This window comes from Phragmites australis, chromosome 18 (assembly GCF_958298935.1).
Source record: "Phragmites australis chromosome 18, lpPhrAust1.1, whole genome shotgun sequence".
NCBI lineage: Eukaryota > Viridiplantae > Streptophyta > Magnoliopsida > Poales > Poaceae > Phragmites > Phragmites australis.
This window is the reverse complement of record NC_084938.1, coordinates 6,218,492-6,236,912: the sequence shown is the minus strand read 5'-3', so window position 1 is coordinate 6,236,912 and position 18,421 is coordinate 6,218,492. Positions and strand designations below refer to the sequence as shown.

General features: G+C 41.9%; 1 protein-coding gene and 1 long non-coding RNA gene across 3 annotated transcripts; both read right to left on the bottom strand.

Moving 5' to 3' along the window:
• Nucleotides 1–7,823: 7,823 nt before the first annotated feature.
• On the bottom strand, nucleotides 7,824–12,911 carry LOC133899038 (uncharacterized). Of its 2 annotated transcripts, none has more exons than XM_062339937.1 (3): nucleotides 12,376–12,909; nucleotides 9,818–9,909; nucleotides 7,824–8,253 (listed from the first exon to the last, which is right to left on the bottom strand). In XM_062339937.1, the coding sequence occupies exons 1-2, from the start codon at nucleotides 12,836–12,838 to the stop codon at nucleotides 9,842–9,844; spliced, it is 531 nt and encodes a 176-aa protein (XP_062195921.1). In that variant the 5' UTR covers nucleotides 12,839–12,909; the 3' UTR covers nucleotides 7,824–8,253; nucleotides 9,818–9,841. The 2 variants fall into 2 exon arrangements, with proteins under 2 accessions (XP_062195921.1, XP_062195922.1); XM_062339938.1 differs by lacking the exon at nucleotides 7,824–8,253 and adding an exon at nucleotides 8,290–8,777 and having other exon boundaries at nucleotides 12,376–12,911.
• A 683-nt stretch (nucleotides 12,912–13,594) lies between these two features.
• LOC133899745 (uncharacterized) lies at nucleotides 13,595–15,788 on the bottom strand. The gene is made up of 4 exons (XR_009906394.1): nucleotides 15,681–15,788; nucleotides 15,473–15,599; nucleotides 15,164–15,375; nucleotides 13,595–15,034 (listed from the first exon to the last, which is right to left on the bottom strand). It is a non-coding gene; the product is annotated as an uncharacterized LOC133899745 (long non-coding RNA).
• Between the last annotated feature and the right edge of the window lie 2,633 nt (nucleotides 15,789–18,421).

Here is an 18,421-nt window from a genome sequence, read left to right as displayed (position 1 = left end):
TAATATACACAAGATACTGAAGAGGTTTTATAATCCGAAAAGATTCTAATCAACCATGGCTCTTCACATTCATATTGCTTCGACTTTCAACTTCAAGTAAATTTTAGTGACATTGAATTCGAATTCACCTTGTTGTGTGATCACTTGCAGAAATGTAGTTAGACTAGTAACTGCACACGTGTTTCACACACGTGAAATCAATCCAAGATATAATAATTCGAAGAATTAAAAGAATATAGCATGACAAAAGAGAGATTTACATACACAAAATTCACAACTAATCAAGTAACTTCAGGAGAAAGGAGAATGACGAAAACTTAGACAGGAGGATGGACGGGACCGTATCGTGTAGAGTTGACCGTCTATAGCAACGCTATGAGGAGAATCAAGATGGTGATTGATTTGTGAGTGGATGAAAACAATGCTCGTATAGTACCTTGGTGTAAAGATAGTGCGACGGAGGTGACCTCTATGGTAGATGGTGGTGGAGGCGACATGCGAGTGGTGGCGCACGCTCTCTAGAAAGCCGATGTTGTAGGTGAAGTGCGGGAGGCGGCGCATCCTCTGGAAAAACTCAACGGTGAATGTATGGAAAACAAATATTAGATGTCTATATATGAAAGATAAATAATGAGAGATTGAATGTATTTTTTGAATGTATGGAAGATAAATATTGGACGTTTAGGTATATAAGATAAATAATAGGAGATTGAATGTATTTTTGGAATGTATGGAAAATAAATATTAGACGTCTATGTATGAAAAGCAAATAATGAGAGATTGAATGTATTTTTGGAAGAAGAAACGGGGTCTAACTTTATATAGTGACCGTTTGGTCAACTTGAATAGATGGCAGAATCAATCGGATCTGCCACAATTTGTGTATTTTATAGAAGTAAGTATAGATATAGATGGATTTTGGAGCAGTTTTGCCTCAATAATTATTTCTCCTCATTGAACAAATTGTTACTATTGTAATACCACCTTGGGTCTGATCCAATAAATCTCAGAGATAGTTCACTTTTTTAAAGCAAAAATACTCAAAATCTCCCTTATACGGCGCTCAAGCTTGTAAAGTAAATGCTATTAATGGTGCTTTAGTACTAAAGTACAGTGTGTTTGTTCTAATCGGGAGGACATCGATTTATAAGCATAGGTGTTGCATTTGTCTTTAAGCAAAAGTGGGATGTGGAGGTAAATGTTGGGTCACTCATTACTCAACTAGCCTGGTCCAAACACAAATTAAAAATATTATAAGATTAACAATTAGGTGACATGTCTTCTCAGGAAAAAAAATTCAGGTGGTACAAATTAAATATTATTAGTGATGTCCTCTCGTCCGTACTAAAAGAGCATATGTATATATATATAAGTCCATGTTGGATTTTGAGAGCACAACCGTCTGGGCAAAAATTTATACCAGTAGTTCTTACATTAAAGTTGAGTAAAAAAAGGGAAGCTAAGGGACATGCCATCTCAAAGTCGTCACGTCGTCCAACAAACCAACATTCATATTTGAAGCTTGAAGTAAAAATCGAATGATAACTTGACCAGCTACATCAGGATCAACTCACAAACTTCTATGAATTTATCCTTTCGAGCCTAGACTCCACCACAAATACAATTTTGCATTACAAAATTAAAATTCTGTTTGCCGAGTTTTCTCTATTGCAAAACCTTTGCGAGGCACAGTGTTTATTCCAATTAGTATAATGGCCACCACCTGCATATAGCTGTTATAGTAAATTGCATGAGGTGCATAAATAATAAACGAAGTACCTTAAAAAAAGATTGATGTAGGCTTCCAGTTAATATATACCTTTCTTCAAATCTCAAGTTGGACAACACAGCTACTATGGCCATACACTTTTCTAACAACAAAGCTAAAAAAAACCTCAAGTTCATGTTCTCATTTAGTCAGACATATCTACACTTTTCCTTTGTGACACCATTCGCTTGGCTATATGTAAAGCAAATTAAGAAGGAGTAGGAGGTAGTTCCAAGCTGCCATTAGGTCAGGGTTCTTGAGCTCACATGGCTTTAGGTGTGGGGCCACCAACACCACCCTCCCTCATGCCTTTGGTTGGAGCCACCTAATTTGGCATCAACCTATGCCAACCCCAACAAACTATGACATATACTCTCACAAAGGCACACACACAGTGCACAAGATATGCATGTACTCCCAAGAAAAGGAGAAAAAGGAAGAAGGAACAATCTTGAGTGTTAACAAAGAACAAGATCATCTTTGGACTTTGGCTTTGGCTTCTTGATTTGGAAGATCAATGATTATTGCAAGCCATAGCCTGAATCATGAGAGCAATGCACTTGGTGAAAGGCCTCTAGCGAGCGATGATGATGCTCACTCGCTACCAGGATCCGGATTTTCCTTGACGGCTTAATGAGACCTTTTGTTTCTTCAAGTACACGGCACATGGTGAATTAGTGGGTATTGGTGAACTCAGGACGGTACTTAGTGCACTTTATGTGTTGCAAGCATTGTCCTTTGTTTTCTTCTCCTCTCTTTTGCTTTCCTGGAAATTGATCGAGTTGTGTTGCAAGAAGGGAGCAGCATATGACAGATGTGGTATACCAACTCCTTTGATTCTGGCAATTCAAAACTAGGGGTTGCTATTCTCTGCTCCTAGCTAGCTTGATGAATGGCATTGGCATGCCATTTTTACGCCGTCCTGATTTTCTTCGTGTCTCCTAGGAAGTCTTACATGATAGAGATGGATGTGGACAATAAAACTGAGGTGCACAATTTTTCATGTGGATATTGATTTTTCCTGTTACATTAATCAGTTGCAATTACATGGAAAATTGGAACACGGCCGGTACCATTTCAAGAAGTTGATAGGGCTGATTATTCAGGTGTGACTCTAATGGTTAGAACTAGTGTTACCGAGACGCGTGTCAAAAAATTCCATCGTGTCGATGTGTATCCACAGCGACGCGGATCAAACACCTCATGCTGCATCAAAAGAGAGAAGGCAACGATAAAGGAGAGGAGGAGGCGGCGGGGTAGAATAGGTGAAGGTGACGAGGGACTAGAGGGGAGGAGGACTCAAGAGTCGAGGGGAGGGGGGGGGGGAGAGGCGGTGTGTGAGTAATTGAAATTGGGTTAGGCCAATCCAATCCATTCCCCTTTTCTCTTTTATCTTTTTCTTTTCTATTTTTTTAGCTTTTGTGTAGTTTATTTACACATCTTTTACACTTACAAAGTTACAACATGATGTTTGATATGTTTTAATTATAAATTAATGTGTTATTTCAAAAATAATGATATTATTTATTTATAAAAATATAAATAATATATATTTAATATAAATTAGATGAATCTCCAAATCCTACTTTTTCTAGAGTTTATCAAATTGGACATCCGCACCCAAGTCGGACTCTGACACCCACACCCGTGTCCCGGTAACACTGGTTAGAACAGTAGTATGTGATAAAAGGATTAGAGTAACATGATGGATACTTTAGGTTCCACTTGAACGCAGCTATAAATTCCGTAGGAGTTTTAAAGGAAACTGTAAGGACCCGTCCAAATAATATTCTAGTTAATCACCAAGTCGATCATTTACATAATCACGACTTCAACGATTAACCAGAATATCATTCCGGTAGTCCCGGCATGTGTTTTGTGCCCCAGGATTGGAACACATGCCCTCCAACATATATATCACAACACAGTTTAATAAAGAGCAGGTAATTAAATATTTATATTACAAGTCTTTAAACCTGCAGTTGTTTCCATAATTTACATTAAAAGGAAACAACAACTACGCAGCGGAAGAAAACTATACAACAAAAAGATATGGAGCCACATATCCTTAGGCTCCATACCAAAACACTGAGTTCGGAGTAGAATGTGCTACTCCTGCCCGCCACCCTGATCGGCAGGCACAAAGTAGCCAAACACCGCCTCTTCCTCACCAGCAGCACCTGAAACGCAGGCATGAGTACAAAGGGTACTCGCAAGACTTAAACCACATAGAGCACAAAAATATAGCTCGACTCCAAGGATTATGCATTGAGCCATTAGCAAGGATAAAGTCACATGGTTATGTTAAACACAAGCGGTAAGCAATCTAGATATCTATGTGTGAGCAATTAACTTAACCAACAACATAATTCTACCCTGCATAGGCCAACTGAACATAAAGGTAACTATAACCAACATAAACATAAAACTAGAACCAACCTGAGCATATATGTAACTAAGAACCAACTCGTCTATCACCATAATAACTGAACCATCAATCACATATCCGAACCATCACCCACAAACGAGAACTCTACGACCGGGTGCAGATGAAATAATAGCATGCTCATGACCGAAAGCGCGGCATTTCGAAATGTTTATACACCCTGCAGGGGATACTCCTGGACCCACACGACACGAGGACCATACGGCTTGTGCCACCCGCTAAAGTGCACACAAGGGGGTACCCGTGACAACCTTTCCCAACCAGCCCCAACTGTGTGGGGCATGCATCGCTCGGCGCGGCGATACTAGAACTACTCCCGGAGCAAACTAGTACCGCTTACAAGCCCGTCCGCTCACACCGTCGATGTTCACGCCCACAAAGCCACAACTGCGAAAGTATTCGGCTCACCTTACCATTAGATCGGCATGTGGTGAGTAAGATAAGTGCTAAAGCCAACAACCCCGACGATCGGTCTTAAACGATGCAAGCGGTCTATGGTGCTCGGGTTTCCTCTCCCGACCTGCCCCCTGGACTTTCCACCGAGGCAGATGACACCCCTAACACCGCCCACATCTCGTCTCATACTTACCACTCGACCAACCAACCTCAACCCATATCCAATATTGTGATCATAACAAAAGTAAATAACGCCTATGCTCGCGAACGATGAAACCATTCACCGCTCGACTTCTACCGAAGGACCTATGCATTGCTAAGCATTTCGATTAAGTTGTAATCTCGACAACAACATCTTCAAGGCGACAAGGGTATGGATAAACAACATCTCAAGGTAGAGGATATACAATTCAACATAGGATCTACCCATTTATACCCGACAATGACTCACCAAATATGCAAACATACACAAGCATAATTTATCAATTTTAGACTTCATTCAATTCGATTACACGGGTGCAATATGCAAACATAATAGGTTGCTTGCCTTGATGCACTGGTTCACAAAGGTGCGGCGAGTCGGGATCGATCTCGGTCTCTGAGATCGATGGATCGGCATGCTCTATGAAACATAACGCGTGCAATGCAATGAGTATGAATAAAGTGCAAATATATGCCTCAATATGCATACAATGGATTAAAACATTTTTCCTAGATAGAACAAGTCATAAGGAAACTATCAAAACTGGATTCATCAATTTTGGACTTGATGAATTAACGGTGAATTAATGAAGTTTTAACCTATTTAATTAATCTCAAAAATTTAATTCATTATTTCATGGCTGGAGATATTTTTAATAGCTATAGTAGGTTATTATGAAACCAACAAAATTTGTTTCATAATTTTTGGAGCTACAGAGAATTTATTATGAATTTTACATGTTTCAGCAAGCAGTAAATGTGCTGTCTGCGTATACAGCGGTCAGACCGAGGTATACTGGCGGTCAGACCACCAAGGCTCACGGTTAGACCGCCGAAAATGCGGTCAGACCGCCCCCGCATAGAGAGTTTTGGCCCCTGGCGGTCTGACCGGCCTGGGAGTGGTGGTCAGACCGCTGCCAGGCCGGTCAGATCGCTGGGAGTCGCTGGGGGCACTTGAGGAGCTCACCGGCGACGATTCCGGTGACATTTGGAGTGGGGATTTGGACCTAGAGCATCACATTGACTTCCTCTACCGCATAGGACAACATGCATATGCCGAAATCTACAAAAAACTCGGCTATTGCTTCTAATTCATTAAGAACTCATGAACTTCACAATCCTAGCTCAAAATGCGAAATCCAACCATCCAAAAGGCAGATTCTTGCCATGGGAGTTTAGGGGACTCACCCAATGGCCTTTGCCGAGGTTGTGGACCGTCGATTGAAGGAGGGAAAAGCTCGGGAGACGAAGAAATCCGGTGCTCTTCACATTTCAACCCTAACACCAAAAGACACCAAATCCGGCTCAAATCCTCCGGGAAAACGAAAATAAATTGGGGGAATGGATAGCTCATGAGCTTGTGATCGCAATGGTACCACATACTCACCTCAAATCCCTCTGCTGAGCTCGGATTTTGGAAGAAAAGAGAGAGGGAGTGAGAGTGAGAGTGAGAGGGGAGGGGAGCACGGTGGGTGCTCGGGTGGGAGAGTGAGGAGGAGAGAGAGTGAGCTGCCACTCTAGAGGGAAAGAAAGTGGGGTGGTTGGCTCACTTCGGTGGGGCTCACGTGGTAGAGAAAGAGTCCGTTTTAACTGCGAATTTTATTCTTTTCTCTCCTAGACTTCTCTCCCTCATCCAAATGATTTCAAACGAATTGTATTAGTGTCACAAAATGAATTACACAAAATTAAATATAATGCTTAAGAAGCATAATTATGTTTAATTATGTGATTATGGAATTTAGGACGTGACATAAATGATTTATTAACATGGGAAATTGTGAAAGAAACATCGTCCTAGTGTTTGTAGTAGTGTTACTTACCGAATCGTTCGATTTCAACCTAGCAAAACTGCTAAACCTGCTGTTCTTGAACGGCCCTAATGCCACCTAGGCTGGAAGTCCCTTGGATCGCATCCTTGTGTGCTCCGAGTTGCTCGAGTGTTTCCCCTCCATCTAGACTACCTGTGCCCGTACACTGTAGTTTACCTTAGAAGATTGCTTACGCTTGCTCTAACCTGAAGCCTGAACTTTGCTTCAGGACGAGCTCTTAAGATTATGCTTGAATAGCTATTTTATGGTCCTTGGAAAGGTACCAAGAGGTACCAAAATCAAGTTGTATCTTTCCAAGGATGGTAAAAAAGCTCATGCTTGAAATCTAATATGAAAATTTCTGACACCAAATATATGCGACTAGTTGCTTGGCATCCCCTCCGTGTTTTGAACATGCCGATCACCACTGCCCACCGCCTCCTACAAACCCATGGCCGTGATCCCGTCGACATCTTGCTGCCATTGTCTCCCACAATAATTCTATGGCTGGAGCTCCGGTGAACTCCAAACTCAAACCCCATTGCTATTCGCCACCGGAGAAGAACATCGCACACTCAGAAGGCCGTGTGTTCATCCTACGAACCCACGACATCTTGCTGCCATTGTCTCCCGTGTGTTCATCCTACAAACCCATCGCCATGATGCCACCGACATCTTGCTGCCATTGTCTCCCATAGAAATTCTATGGCTGGGGGCTATGGTGAACTCCAAACTCAAACCCCATCGCTGTCCGCCACCGGAGAAGACCACCGAACATCCAGACGGCCATGTGTTCATTTTGAATAAGATAGCAGTGGCCATAACAGCCCTGTGCTCATTGCGAAGGCAAAAGCAGTAGCACGAAGAAATGGATTTCTTCATAAATTCCTACATTCCAGGATGATAGTAATCATAGCCACACAAACAAATTTCTTCGTGAATTCCTACATTCCAAGATGATAGTAACTAATTATCCCATAAGCTTCTAGATTACAAATGTCATTCTATATTTCCGAGAGGAACTCAACTCATTTTTTCCCCTTTTACACCTCCTTCCAACAACTCTACAATAATTAATAGGGTTACAATGGTAATTTTAAACCACCACTTAAATAAGTAACAACGTGAGTTCCAAATATCATACAGGTGCAGAGAGTACTACAGCAATTAAGATGTACCTATATCTGTCCACATGACAGCATAGTTTAGAACAGTTTTTAACAAAGTTTACATGGAAACAGTTCAACATCAGGGGTAGACACTGGACAGAGATGCTTATTTCAGTTTTACAAACATTTCATCATGGTCGGCAGAAGCCATCCAGAACCCTTGTTCAAGTCCAGGTACAGAGTCCATTATCATAGCGCGCATTCTGCTACCCTCTCCATGTTTATTACTACAAACGAAACCAAGGTACAGGGGCTTGTTGATACAGTAAACACTAGAGCTTCAGACCAAAATTACAGCATTGCAACTGACTCATAGCAGTTGCAGTAGTTTATCTTCCAAGGGAACGGGGCGACAACATTGGTCACAGCAGTTGCAATAGTTTATCAGCAATGGGGTCCTTTCCATCGATATGTACAATGGTCATGGCAGTCCTGAAACTCTGCAGTGCCTTTTGTCGTAGGACCCTGCACAAAGGGATGTTATGAGATCAAATATGATTCTGATTGTGCAGATAATAACTGATGGGAACAACATATAGGTGCGGTAACAACTATCAACTGCTGAATCAGTCAACAGAGAGTTAGGATGTCGTTTTGTTTTCTCATGAGTCATGGGCTCATGGCCAGTTAATTTCCCTGACATTTTCTAAAAGAATTGCGCTATTCAGATCCTAAGAATCACCAAGATAAAGAAATGTAAGAGAATTTCACAGGCTCATCTCAATCATCAATAATAACAATATCTTATTGGTGCTAAACCTCACATGCAACAACAACAACAACAACAACAAGTATGACTACACGTAGCTCCATAACCTTGACACAGTCAAGAGTTCACCAACCTCACTGTTTACATTGTTTTGATGTTCCTAGTGTGACAAGATGTTTGTCCCCACATCTCCAAGCATGTAGGAGCTGCCATTGTTGCTCCAGCCATGTTGCATGATGAGGAGACGAGACAGACTAAAATGAATATTTTCACTTCTAACCTGTAAAATTCATTTATTCAGATTTAGCCCCGAAAGACGAATATTATGTTACTACACGTGAGGCCTATTCCCATTCGCCAACAGTTTAATTACGATGTCAAAAATGGCATAGGAAACCTGTGTCGGAGGGAGAGGGGTGCAGCATGAATTAAGGAGTGCTTTATGAATAAAATATACATTAACAGAAACTCACTAATCTGTAAGCACAAATAAATTGTTGGCTAGCTCAGAGCCGCAAAACCTGGATAACAAAATTAGATTGGCCTACAGCTCTTTTTTTTCCCTTTTTCTGTGGGCAGGAGCAAAATTAGTTACACAGGTATTTTGTAGAGAAACAAACATCATTACTTAGAAAAAATAAGTTTACTATTCTGTCAGAAACAAGTATTTGAAGAAATGATATGATAGTTTACTTCTTTATGTGATCCAGACATGATTCTGATCTGATTATCGCTATTTCCCTGTGCACTAATCTGCACCCAAAACATAAACCACCCCTACATCTGTTTACTTAATACAGTAAAAGCACATTGAAAGAAAAAAATTTCTCGGGGAACACTTACTTTTTGGCATATTTTAATATTTAACATGACAATTGACAGAGCTCAAAGGGATGTCATACTGTACCTAATAATGTCTGATCGAGGAAGCCTATGATACTGAAGGTAATAAGAAAATCTCCCAGGTCATGGATATATGCAGAACCCAACAAGGTTGGCTAATATTGAACTTTGCGTTAAGACTGCACCCTCACTAATGTCTAAAATGTGTTACCTACATACATGGGAACCCTAAATAAACTGTCTTTTTCCTGACAAGCATCAAATGACAGCACAACTACTGGCAACAAATGCAAATGGGAGTAATCAGGTGCAGGTTATAACAGAATCACCTACAAAGCTCAACAGTGCAAATTGATTATTACTAAGAGCAAAGTAGCAAACAGCAGACTATAAGAAGAAATTTCAATTGCGGTAGTTAATGTGTTAGACAGCAAGATGATTATTAATGAGTACCTAATGAAATTTAAATCATCTTACCCCTGGCAAAGTAGCACAAACCAATCAGCTTTCTTCATCATCAGTTTGAGTTGCACCTTTCCTTGACTTCTTCGTTGCATGTAGAGATTTACCTTGAACGCAACAAACTAAGCAGATAAGCAAATAATCTAATATGAAGTCCAAACTGGCAAAGGAAATTAATATCCATCTGTTATGATCCTAGGATCATTAGGGGGATAAACATCCGGAGGGAGGATAGCTGGACGACGTTGGCTACCAAGGGAGAGAGATTAGACTATAGATGAGGGAGACTTAGAATATTGGGGGAGACTTAGATTAATTCTTCTTTGCTTCATTACAAGGATGTGCCGGCTGCCCCTTTATATAGAGAGGGGAAATAACAATCCTAAATCAATTCCAACTCCTAAGTTATCTCCTACCAAACTTAACTCTAAGCAGTCCTAATTCAATCCGACTCCTAACTTATCTCCTACCAAACTCATAAACAAATCAACTCGAATCCTAACATACCAAACTTATCTCCTAATTAAAAGGTAATATTTATCTCTTGCTGCTGCCATGGTGATCCTTGGGCCCACACGAGCGGCCAACTGGCCGCCATGTCACCATCATTATGGATTTTGCATGTGCACACATGAGAACGACGAAAAATAATGTAAATCCTTTGGACATTAATATATTCACTAAAATAGATATCATTGATACATAGAAACTAAACACGTTAATGTATGTAATAAAAATATTGTATCTGACTTGAGAAAGAAAACACAAACAAGATAGCTATGACATAAACACAACCACGATAACATTTTGTTCTAATACAACAATAAATAAACTGTGATAGAGTAACATATAAATGTGCACCTCTGTATCCTCTTATAAATTCCATTTTTAGTTTTTTTAATTCATTAATAGGTTCTTATTCCATTTTCTAGATGATGAAACTAAAGAGAGTTTAAAGAGGCTGTCTCAAGAATAGGTTTTTATTCCATTTGCATCAATTGCAAAATCAACAATTTTTTGCCAGAGTGCTGTTTCAAGACTTATAAAGTTCAAAACTAAGCTCTAAAGGTGGTAAGAAATTCTTCAGTTGGTTCTCAAAGACCTACCTATCTATCAAATGACACTCAGTTAACCACCAAAATGGGCGATTAGGAAAATAAACAAGTGTCAAAGGTCTTGGCTTTGCACGGGAGAAGAAAGAGCCAATGGAGGTCATCGCAGAGTCAACTGGAACGAAATTTGCCAACCAAAGAGCCATGGACTACTTGGTGTCCTAGACTTCATAAGTGTTTGGCAAGCCTTCTGCCTCAGATAGCTATGGCATGAGTAGAAGTCACCAAAAAAAAACCCCCCTTGGTTGTTCAATAGCTCCACAAATCAGCAACAAAAATGGCAAAAAATCTAGCTTTGTCATCACCATGCTAACATGGACCAGTGCCAAAGGATATTACCCCAAACTTTTTAAATGTGTCTCAATGAGAAAGATAGAACAACGAAGGCAGCCTTGAGAGACAAGAATTGGATCTATTACTCAGGACATGTCCACAGGGCATGATCCATAACTACATGACTTTCTGAATTGCTGTTCAGAACATATAACTACAAGAGGTAACCTAAGACACATTGTAATGCGATGGAAAGCAAAAGGCCAGTGTAATGCAAAGTCTGCTAATTTAGCCCAGTGCTTTGGAGCACAGTAGCAATAAATGATCACCTAATCTGTAAGGTTTGGGCCCCTGGCAACTGCAAATTTTTCTCATGGACAACGATCCAAAACAGGCTTGATGCACCTTATTTATTAATGCATAGAGGCTGCCAGTGCTGGCATTGGTGCCACCTAAGTTACAATACAGAGAGAGTGCCTTGCGGAGCAGTGTACGCTCCCTTGGCAGGCTGTAAATCCACTATTCCCTTCCTCTCTTTGCTTTTTTTTGGCCCTCTTAACTCTGTAATTCACTCCTTTAAGAAAGCTAGCATTCCACGGTCATTTTCCAAAAAAAGGAAGGAAAAAGAGGGACATCCACGGTCATTTTCCAGAAGTTTTATTCATGGCATCAAAATCAACCATTTTAGGGGAAAAAACTGGGTATGAACGGAATCCTACATATGTAGCATAAGAAATAAATAATGGAGATTTGCACATAAATGCAAACAGAGGGTGGTGCTGGACAAACGAAGAACAGTAACATGAGGGCAGCAAGATTAAAAGCAAATTTTAAATGCCCTTGCTCAGATCCACCTTACAGACTACTTCTTCCAGAAAAACAAATGTAATTAACCTTTTTTTATCTCAATTATGCAGAATATGCATTATCTATCGCAAAAAAAAAAAAACTTTGGTGGGTGCTAACAGCTACCAAGCGACAACCAATGACAGAACAAGGCCAGGACGCATCAGAAATCCTACATATCTGGTAAAATCAGGTGAACAACATTCCGATCGCTCCGCAATTTATTTCATCAGGCTAAATGCCATAATTAAGCTGAGCAGGCATTTATTCAATTTCTTCAGGCTAAATGCCATTTCCATAGACCCAGAGCTGGAAGCTTTAAGCACCAGATCACGTCCTCACCTTCGACGAAGTAGGAGGCCGAGGGCCACCCCTGCGCGGTGGAGAAGGAGAGCGTCTCCTCCTCCGTCATGGGAGCGTCGACCTCCACGATCTCGACCGCGCCGTCCACGGCACCGACGACCTCTTCCGCACCCCGGGTCGCCGCGATCCGGCCCATGAGCTCGGCGATCCCGTGCGGGCGCCGCACCGGGGGCACCCAGAAGGATCCCCCCGGCACGAAGGGGAGCCATTCGGGCGTGGCGCGCCGCACCATGACGCCGTGGATGGCCTCCTCCAGGCGCCGGATCCCCACCACCTCGATCGAGGGGGAGGCCGAACCGGGGGCCGAGGCGGCGTCCTCCTCGGTGAGGTCGATCTCGATGACATCGACCCTGGTGGCGAGGCCACGGAGGGAGGCGGATGCGGTGGCACTGATCGGGGCGGGGCGGGCTAGGGTTAGGGTTTGCGCGAGGAGGCGGGCCATAGGAGGCAGCAAGGCGGAGGTGGTGGAGATGGGGCGAGATGGAGGCGGAGGCCGAAGGGATAGGGATGGGGACCCGTGGGGCCAGGACGTCAGTGGGTGGCGCTCAAGTCGCATGGGCCCACGTGTCAGTAGGCGACGGAGTGAGACGTGGGTCCCGATGGCCGTGATTTTTTTTTTCAGCTTCAACGCTAGTAAAATTGTAGTATCTGATTTCATATCATATGCAACACATGCTCACATCTACACACCTCTAGATTTACAACTTATATACATATATTTTACTGAAGAGATCTACAAAACCTCTGGCTCTACAAGCGACGGGCATGTCGTGCTTCCATTATGATCCATAGGCGTTTGAGGCTCTTTGAAGAAAATCATCTGAGAATAAATCCTTTCCCTCTATAGGCGTGCGAGAGCCAGGCGTCGAACGTTCGACCCGCCCGCTCGCAACGAGCGAGCTGAAAGCTCTCGCCGATGTCTGTGGTTTGGTTGGTAATATCTCAACGTAATGCTTGGAGGTGTCACGAACCAAGAAGAGCTTATAGGCGGGCTGAAAGGAGGATATGAGGGCATTATCTGGCACCGATGGTGAAAGGAGGCGCGATGGCCCACTGATAGTAGGAAGAGCATGGGGGCGGCGGTGGAAGGAGGTGCCGGAAAGGCAGGAAGGAGGAATAAGGGTGACGAGGGGGAGGCGGTGATGAGACAAGGAGACCTTGAGCCTCGTTCCTTGGCATCCCTCTAAGATTGCCGAGAAGGAAAGAGGGGTTGCCGGAGGTAGTGGACCATGGCGACTTTGAGCCTCGCTTCTCCAATTCACTTTGAGACTCGTACACAGTGAGCCCATCGGCATGGTGACTGCACAATCTCTCGTTGACCAAAATATGGGGAGATTATTTTAGTCACCTGGTGTACAATGTTTCCGATACGTCTATTGTGAAACATGAGGACTAGTCGCAGTCACATGCATGACGACGCTTAAGAGCAAGTTCAATAATAGGCGTAAACTATTTCAGAAAAACTCATTAGTGACGGATACCATATTTATCACTCCGAACACGTCACTAACATGTGTCATTATTGACTAGATCTGTCACTTATGTGTGTTTAAAAAACAAAAAAAAAAGTCCGATTGTTCTAAATGCCCACAAACCGCAATGTTGAAAGATCTCAAAATGGGTCAATGGCACAACAGTTTAATTATTTGTGCATCGAGTCATATACCTCATCCTTTTTCGGAAAATGGTGAAATCAAACTCGAGATGATTACAGGTATTTTACATATGTGCTACTTTAAATCATAAGGGGAAAAGGATAACGATACATAATAAAGTCAAATCCCAACAAGGAGAATAGGTATTTCAAGTAGTTAAATAGCTTAAAGTCATTTTGTGAATAAGCGACCTTCTCAGCATCACCTAAATCTCGATCAGGTATCACCAGTATAAACCTTATAGTACAAATGTGAAAGGGAACATATCAGCTCATTTAGGACAACTCCAGCGGAGCTCTCAAAACCGAGCTGTATCCCTGTACTTGTACTTTTTACCTATCCATCTGCCCGCATCCCACTCCAGTGGAGCCAATTTCAGGTGCTACAGTAATGCAGGAGCTCAGGACTGTAGCGCTCGTGATGGCAAATTTGTGGCAGCTCAGAACGGGCTACATTACTGTAGTGAGAGAATGACTGTAGGTCCGAAAAAAGAAGGGGAGTAATAGAAGGTGAAAAATAGAGTAATTGCTGGAGATAAAAAAAAAGAAGTACTATAATAATGTTAGAGGATGCTGTAATAATATTATAGGGGACAGATTTTTAAAGCATCTGCTGGAGATGACCTTAGAACAAAAGGACCGCCACCTTCGTGTAATTTTGGACCCATAAGTACTTATAATAGAATTCAACCAAAAGAGTGTATATCATCCTCCAAACTTTCCTAAAAACACAGATATATGTTACATTTTTTTAATTGGCTCAGCATTAATAATAACACGTTTGAACTTTATAAGCAGATTTGCTATTTTCCCCTATTTCAATGCACTTGGTGTGCTGGCATAAGTGAATGGAAGTGCTGAACTCCTCATTAAATGTTATATCTAACTGTGCATTTGAAATCAAACTTAGCTACAATTTTGTTCAGTAGGGACTTACATTTCTGCAGCGTTATTTTGTAAGTATCTTTTCCATTCTCCTATTACCTGTAAACAGCGAGTGTTAAGTAATTTATGTTAAAATAAAACATTGTACCCTTGAAGTTGCTTTATTAAAATTTAATAAATAGGTGAAGAGAGGAGAGGAGGATCATTCTTTCAGAATGACAGGCCCACCTCATGTTTGTATATCTCCTCTGTGATTATGGACAACCCATAGTCGCTCAACTTTGCCATAAGGTTTTCGTCAAGCAAAATACTAGAAGATTTTAGCCGATTATATAAGGAACCAGGAATTATTCCTGTATGTAGGAAATGAACAGCCTTAGCTATGGCAATCAGCACTTGCAGCCTATCACACCACTTAAGAATCTTCTCTGGACTTGAGCCTGCCGAAAAGAAAGGCCAAACATAAATAACAAATGGGAAAGAAGTTACATTGTTTCATATAAACTTACTTCTCCATATTTAAATTTATATCATTACCAGAGAGATAAGAAGAGAGAGTTCCACTAGGCACACAAAGATTCAATCGCGCCTCACTAGGAGTTTCAGCAGATCTTGCCCTTGTTGCTGCTTCAGCCTGCCACATAGGCATTGATTCACGCCCCATCTACAGAAAAGCAGTAACAATCATCATCAAGGAAAATGGAAACAAATAATACAGGAAAAGAGAAATTGCAGGTAGCAGTACCCAGATCTGTTGACGGTGATGGGTGTAGAAGGGTCAGCGGGCTCTGCAGGGAACAAGGCGTCCTATGGGGTTCGTAGGAACTGACGTCAATGGCCGGCATGGACGTGGCTAGGCACGCGCATAGCTCGGCACACCACATTGTGGCGATGCGGGACGACGTTGTCCAGTGCCACGAGCTCAATGCACTGATGTGGGCGCGCAAGCCCGATGAGATCCGGACGGAGGCGAACTCCATCACCAAGGAGACCCGTGTCGAAGCCGTTTGGGACATCATCGATCCAAGGGAAGTCACCAGGCTCGGGACGCCGCAACTATTGAGATGCTCATGGCGGTGGGCGCCGATGGAACATGCAGAACGAGCAGGGCATTTGTGGCGAGTGGATGAGAGGAGGGGGTGAGATTTGGGAGGACATGGCAGGATCTGGGGAGGAAGCATGTGTGGCTAGGCTTTTGGAGGAGGGATTTCGGGGTGGAAATGGTGCCCTAAGACACATCAGTGATATGTCGCTTTGTAACCTGTCACTAATGACTGAGACATTAGTGACGGGTTGCTCGGCGTAAGGGATAAGGAGGAGGGGGTGGGCCGGGCTGGCCTGGTGCTGATGGAGAGGGAGCTCGAGCCAGCTCGGTCGAAAAGAAATAGGCCCGACTGCCCTTTTTTTTTCTTTTCTTCTTCTTTTTTTCTTTTTATGTATGCATATGTATATGGGGAATCACGAATATACATGGCAAAATGTCGTCGTACAGCTACACTTCCTCCATATATGAATTGCTCAACCCAAGAGCACAATTTTGGTGAGAAACCTTTCATCCGGAGGCTCTGTAGTAGAATAGGACATTTGACTTTGTCGTAAGCCTTCTCAAAGTTAATTTTTAGTAAGATCCCAATTAAATTCTTTCGATGGAGTTCATGTATATTTCATGTAGGATTACGACTCCTTCTAGATATTGTGACCACACATAAAAGCAATTTGGATGGGACATATTATGCAGATCGCTATGCTATTAATGCGATTGGTTGCCACCTTTGTAAAAAAATTGAAGCTAATATTCAATAGGAAAATTGGTCTATATTGCTGAATGTGACATGCTTCACTAGTTTTTGGTATTAAGATAATTTTCCTGAAGTTTAGACTATATAAAGGGAGTTCCCCAGAATGCAACTATTTGAACAATGTCATCAAGTCTTTCTTGATTACATTCCAGAATATCTGGTAAAATTTCGCCAGGAAACCATCAGGGTCGGAGGCTTTGTTGTGTTCTATTTGGAACACCACGTCTCGGATCTCCTTTTCTGTGAAGGGGGCTCTAAGAATTTCATTTTCAGCATCAACTACGTGTGATATATCCTCGGTCCATGATTCTCTCATGGAGAAGTTGTTCATCACAGGTGGTCCAAATAATTCTTTATAGAAATTTGTTATGTATTTCTTTAATTGAGTTTCACCCTCAATTTTCCCTTTATCTTGCTCTAGGCAGAATATTCTTTGCTTTCTACGTTTATCGTTTGTTAACATTTGAAAATAGCGTGTATTGTTATCTATATGAAGGATTTGGTTGTGACTTTTGCTCTTTGGTACCACCTTGTCTCGTCTTCACGCAGTAGTCTGACCAACTTTCGTTGGCTCGGTTCTTTAGTTGAATCTCGGATTCAGATAAGTCTCCTGACTCTGATGCTTTGTTAAGGACATCTATTGTATCTAGAAATTCTCTTTTTTGTTGCTTATAGGTTCCACTAGTGTAGGAAGCCCATCATTTGAGATGGCGTCTCAAAGCACTTAGATTGTTTGCCCATTTTTGGATTGGTGTTCATCCTTTATTCATTCGGTGCCATACCTCCTTAACTTGGTTTGCAAACAATTCGTGAGCTAGCCATCCCAGCTCTAACTTGAATGGTCTATGACCACCTTGAGGGACTGAGCCTCTAGTGTAAGGAAAATAGGGGTGTGATCCGATACCTCCGTCCATTCAAGAACTTGAACGGTCACTAATAGGTACTTTATTTCCCATTCTGTGAACATTAATATCCTATCCAGTTTCTCAAAAGTGGGTTTGAGATGATTTTTTGCCCATGTGTATTGCCATCCTATTAGGTCAATTTCTCTTAGTTCCAAGTTGTCAATGATAATATTGAATAGGGAAGGTCAGCGGTTTGAGAATCTATCATTATTTTTTCTGCATAAACCTCATAATATTAAAGTCCCCTCTAATCAGTAGGGGATGTGGGTTATTTCAATAGTTATTAACCATTTCTTCCGGAAACTTTGATTTTATGTCATTTTAGGCTGGTCCGTACACAATTATGAGAGTCCACCTTGTTTCAAAGATGAATTTTAATGGAGAAATCCCCATCCAAAATATGGATAATCACATATGTGGTCTGGTTCACCCCAACAAAGATGCCACCAGACCTACCCCTAGGGGGCAAGCAGTGCCAATATAAGTCCAGACCACTAGAAAGCCGATCGAGCAAACCCACATCAGTCTCTTTTTTCCCGGTCTCTAGAAGAACAATGAAATCCAACATATTGTCATGAACACAGTCATTGATGTATCGGTGTTTAGCCAAGCCACTGAGACCTCTGCTATTCCAGAATACTCCTCTCATCTGACATTATTGGATTTGTTATTTATCTTTACGAACTTGATCTTCTGACATTCTCGTTTGTTTAACTTTGTGGGACAGGATTTTTGTTTGCGAGGTGTAGCCCGAACGTCGCATATCATGCTACTGAGCTCAA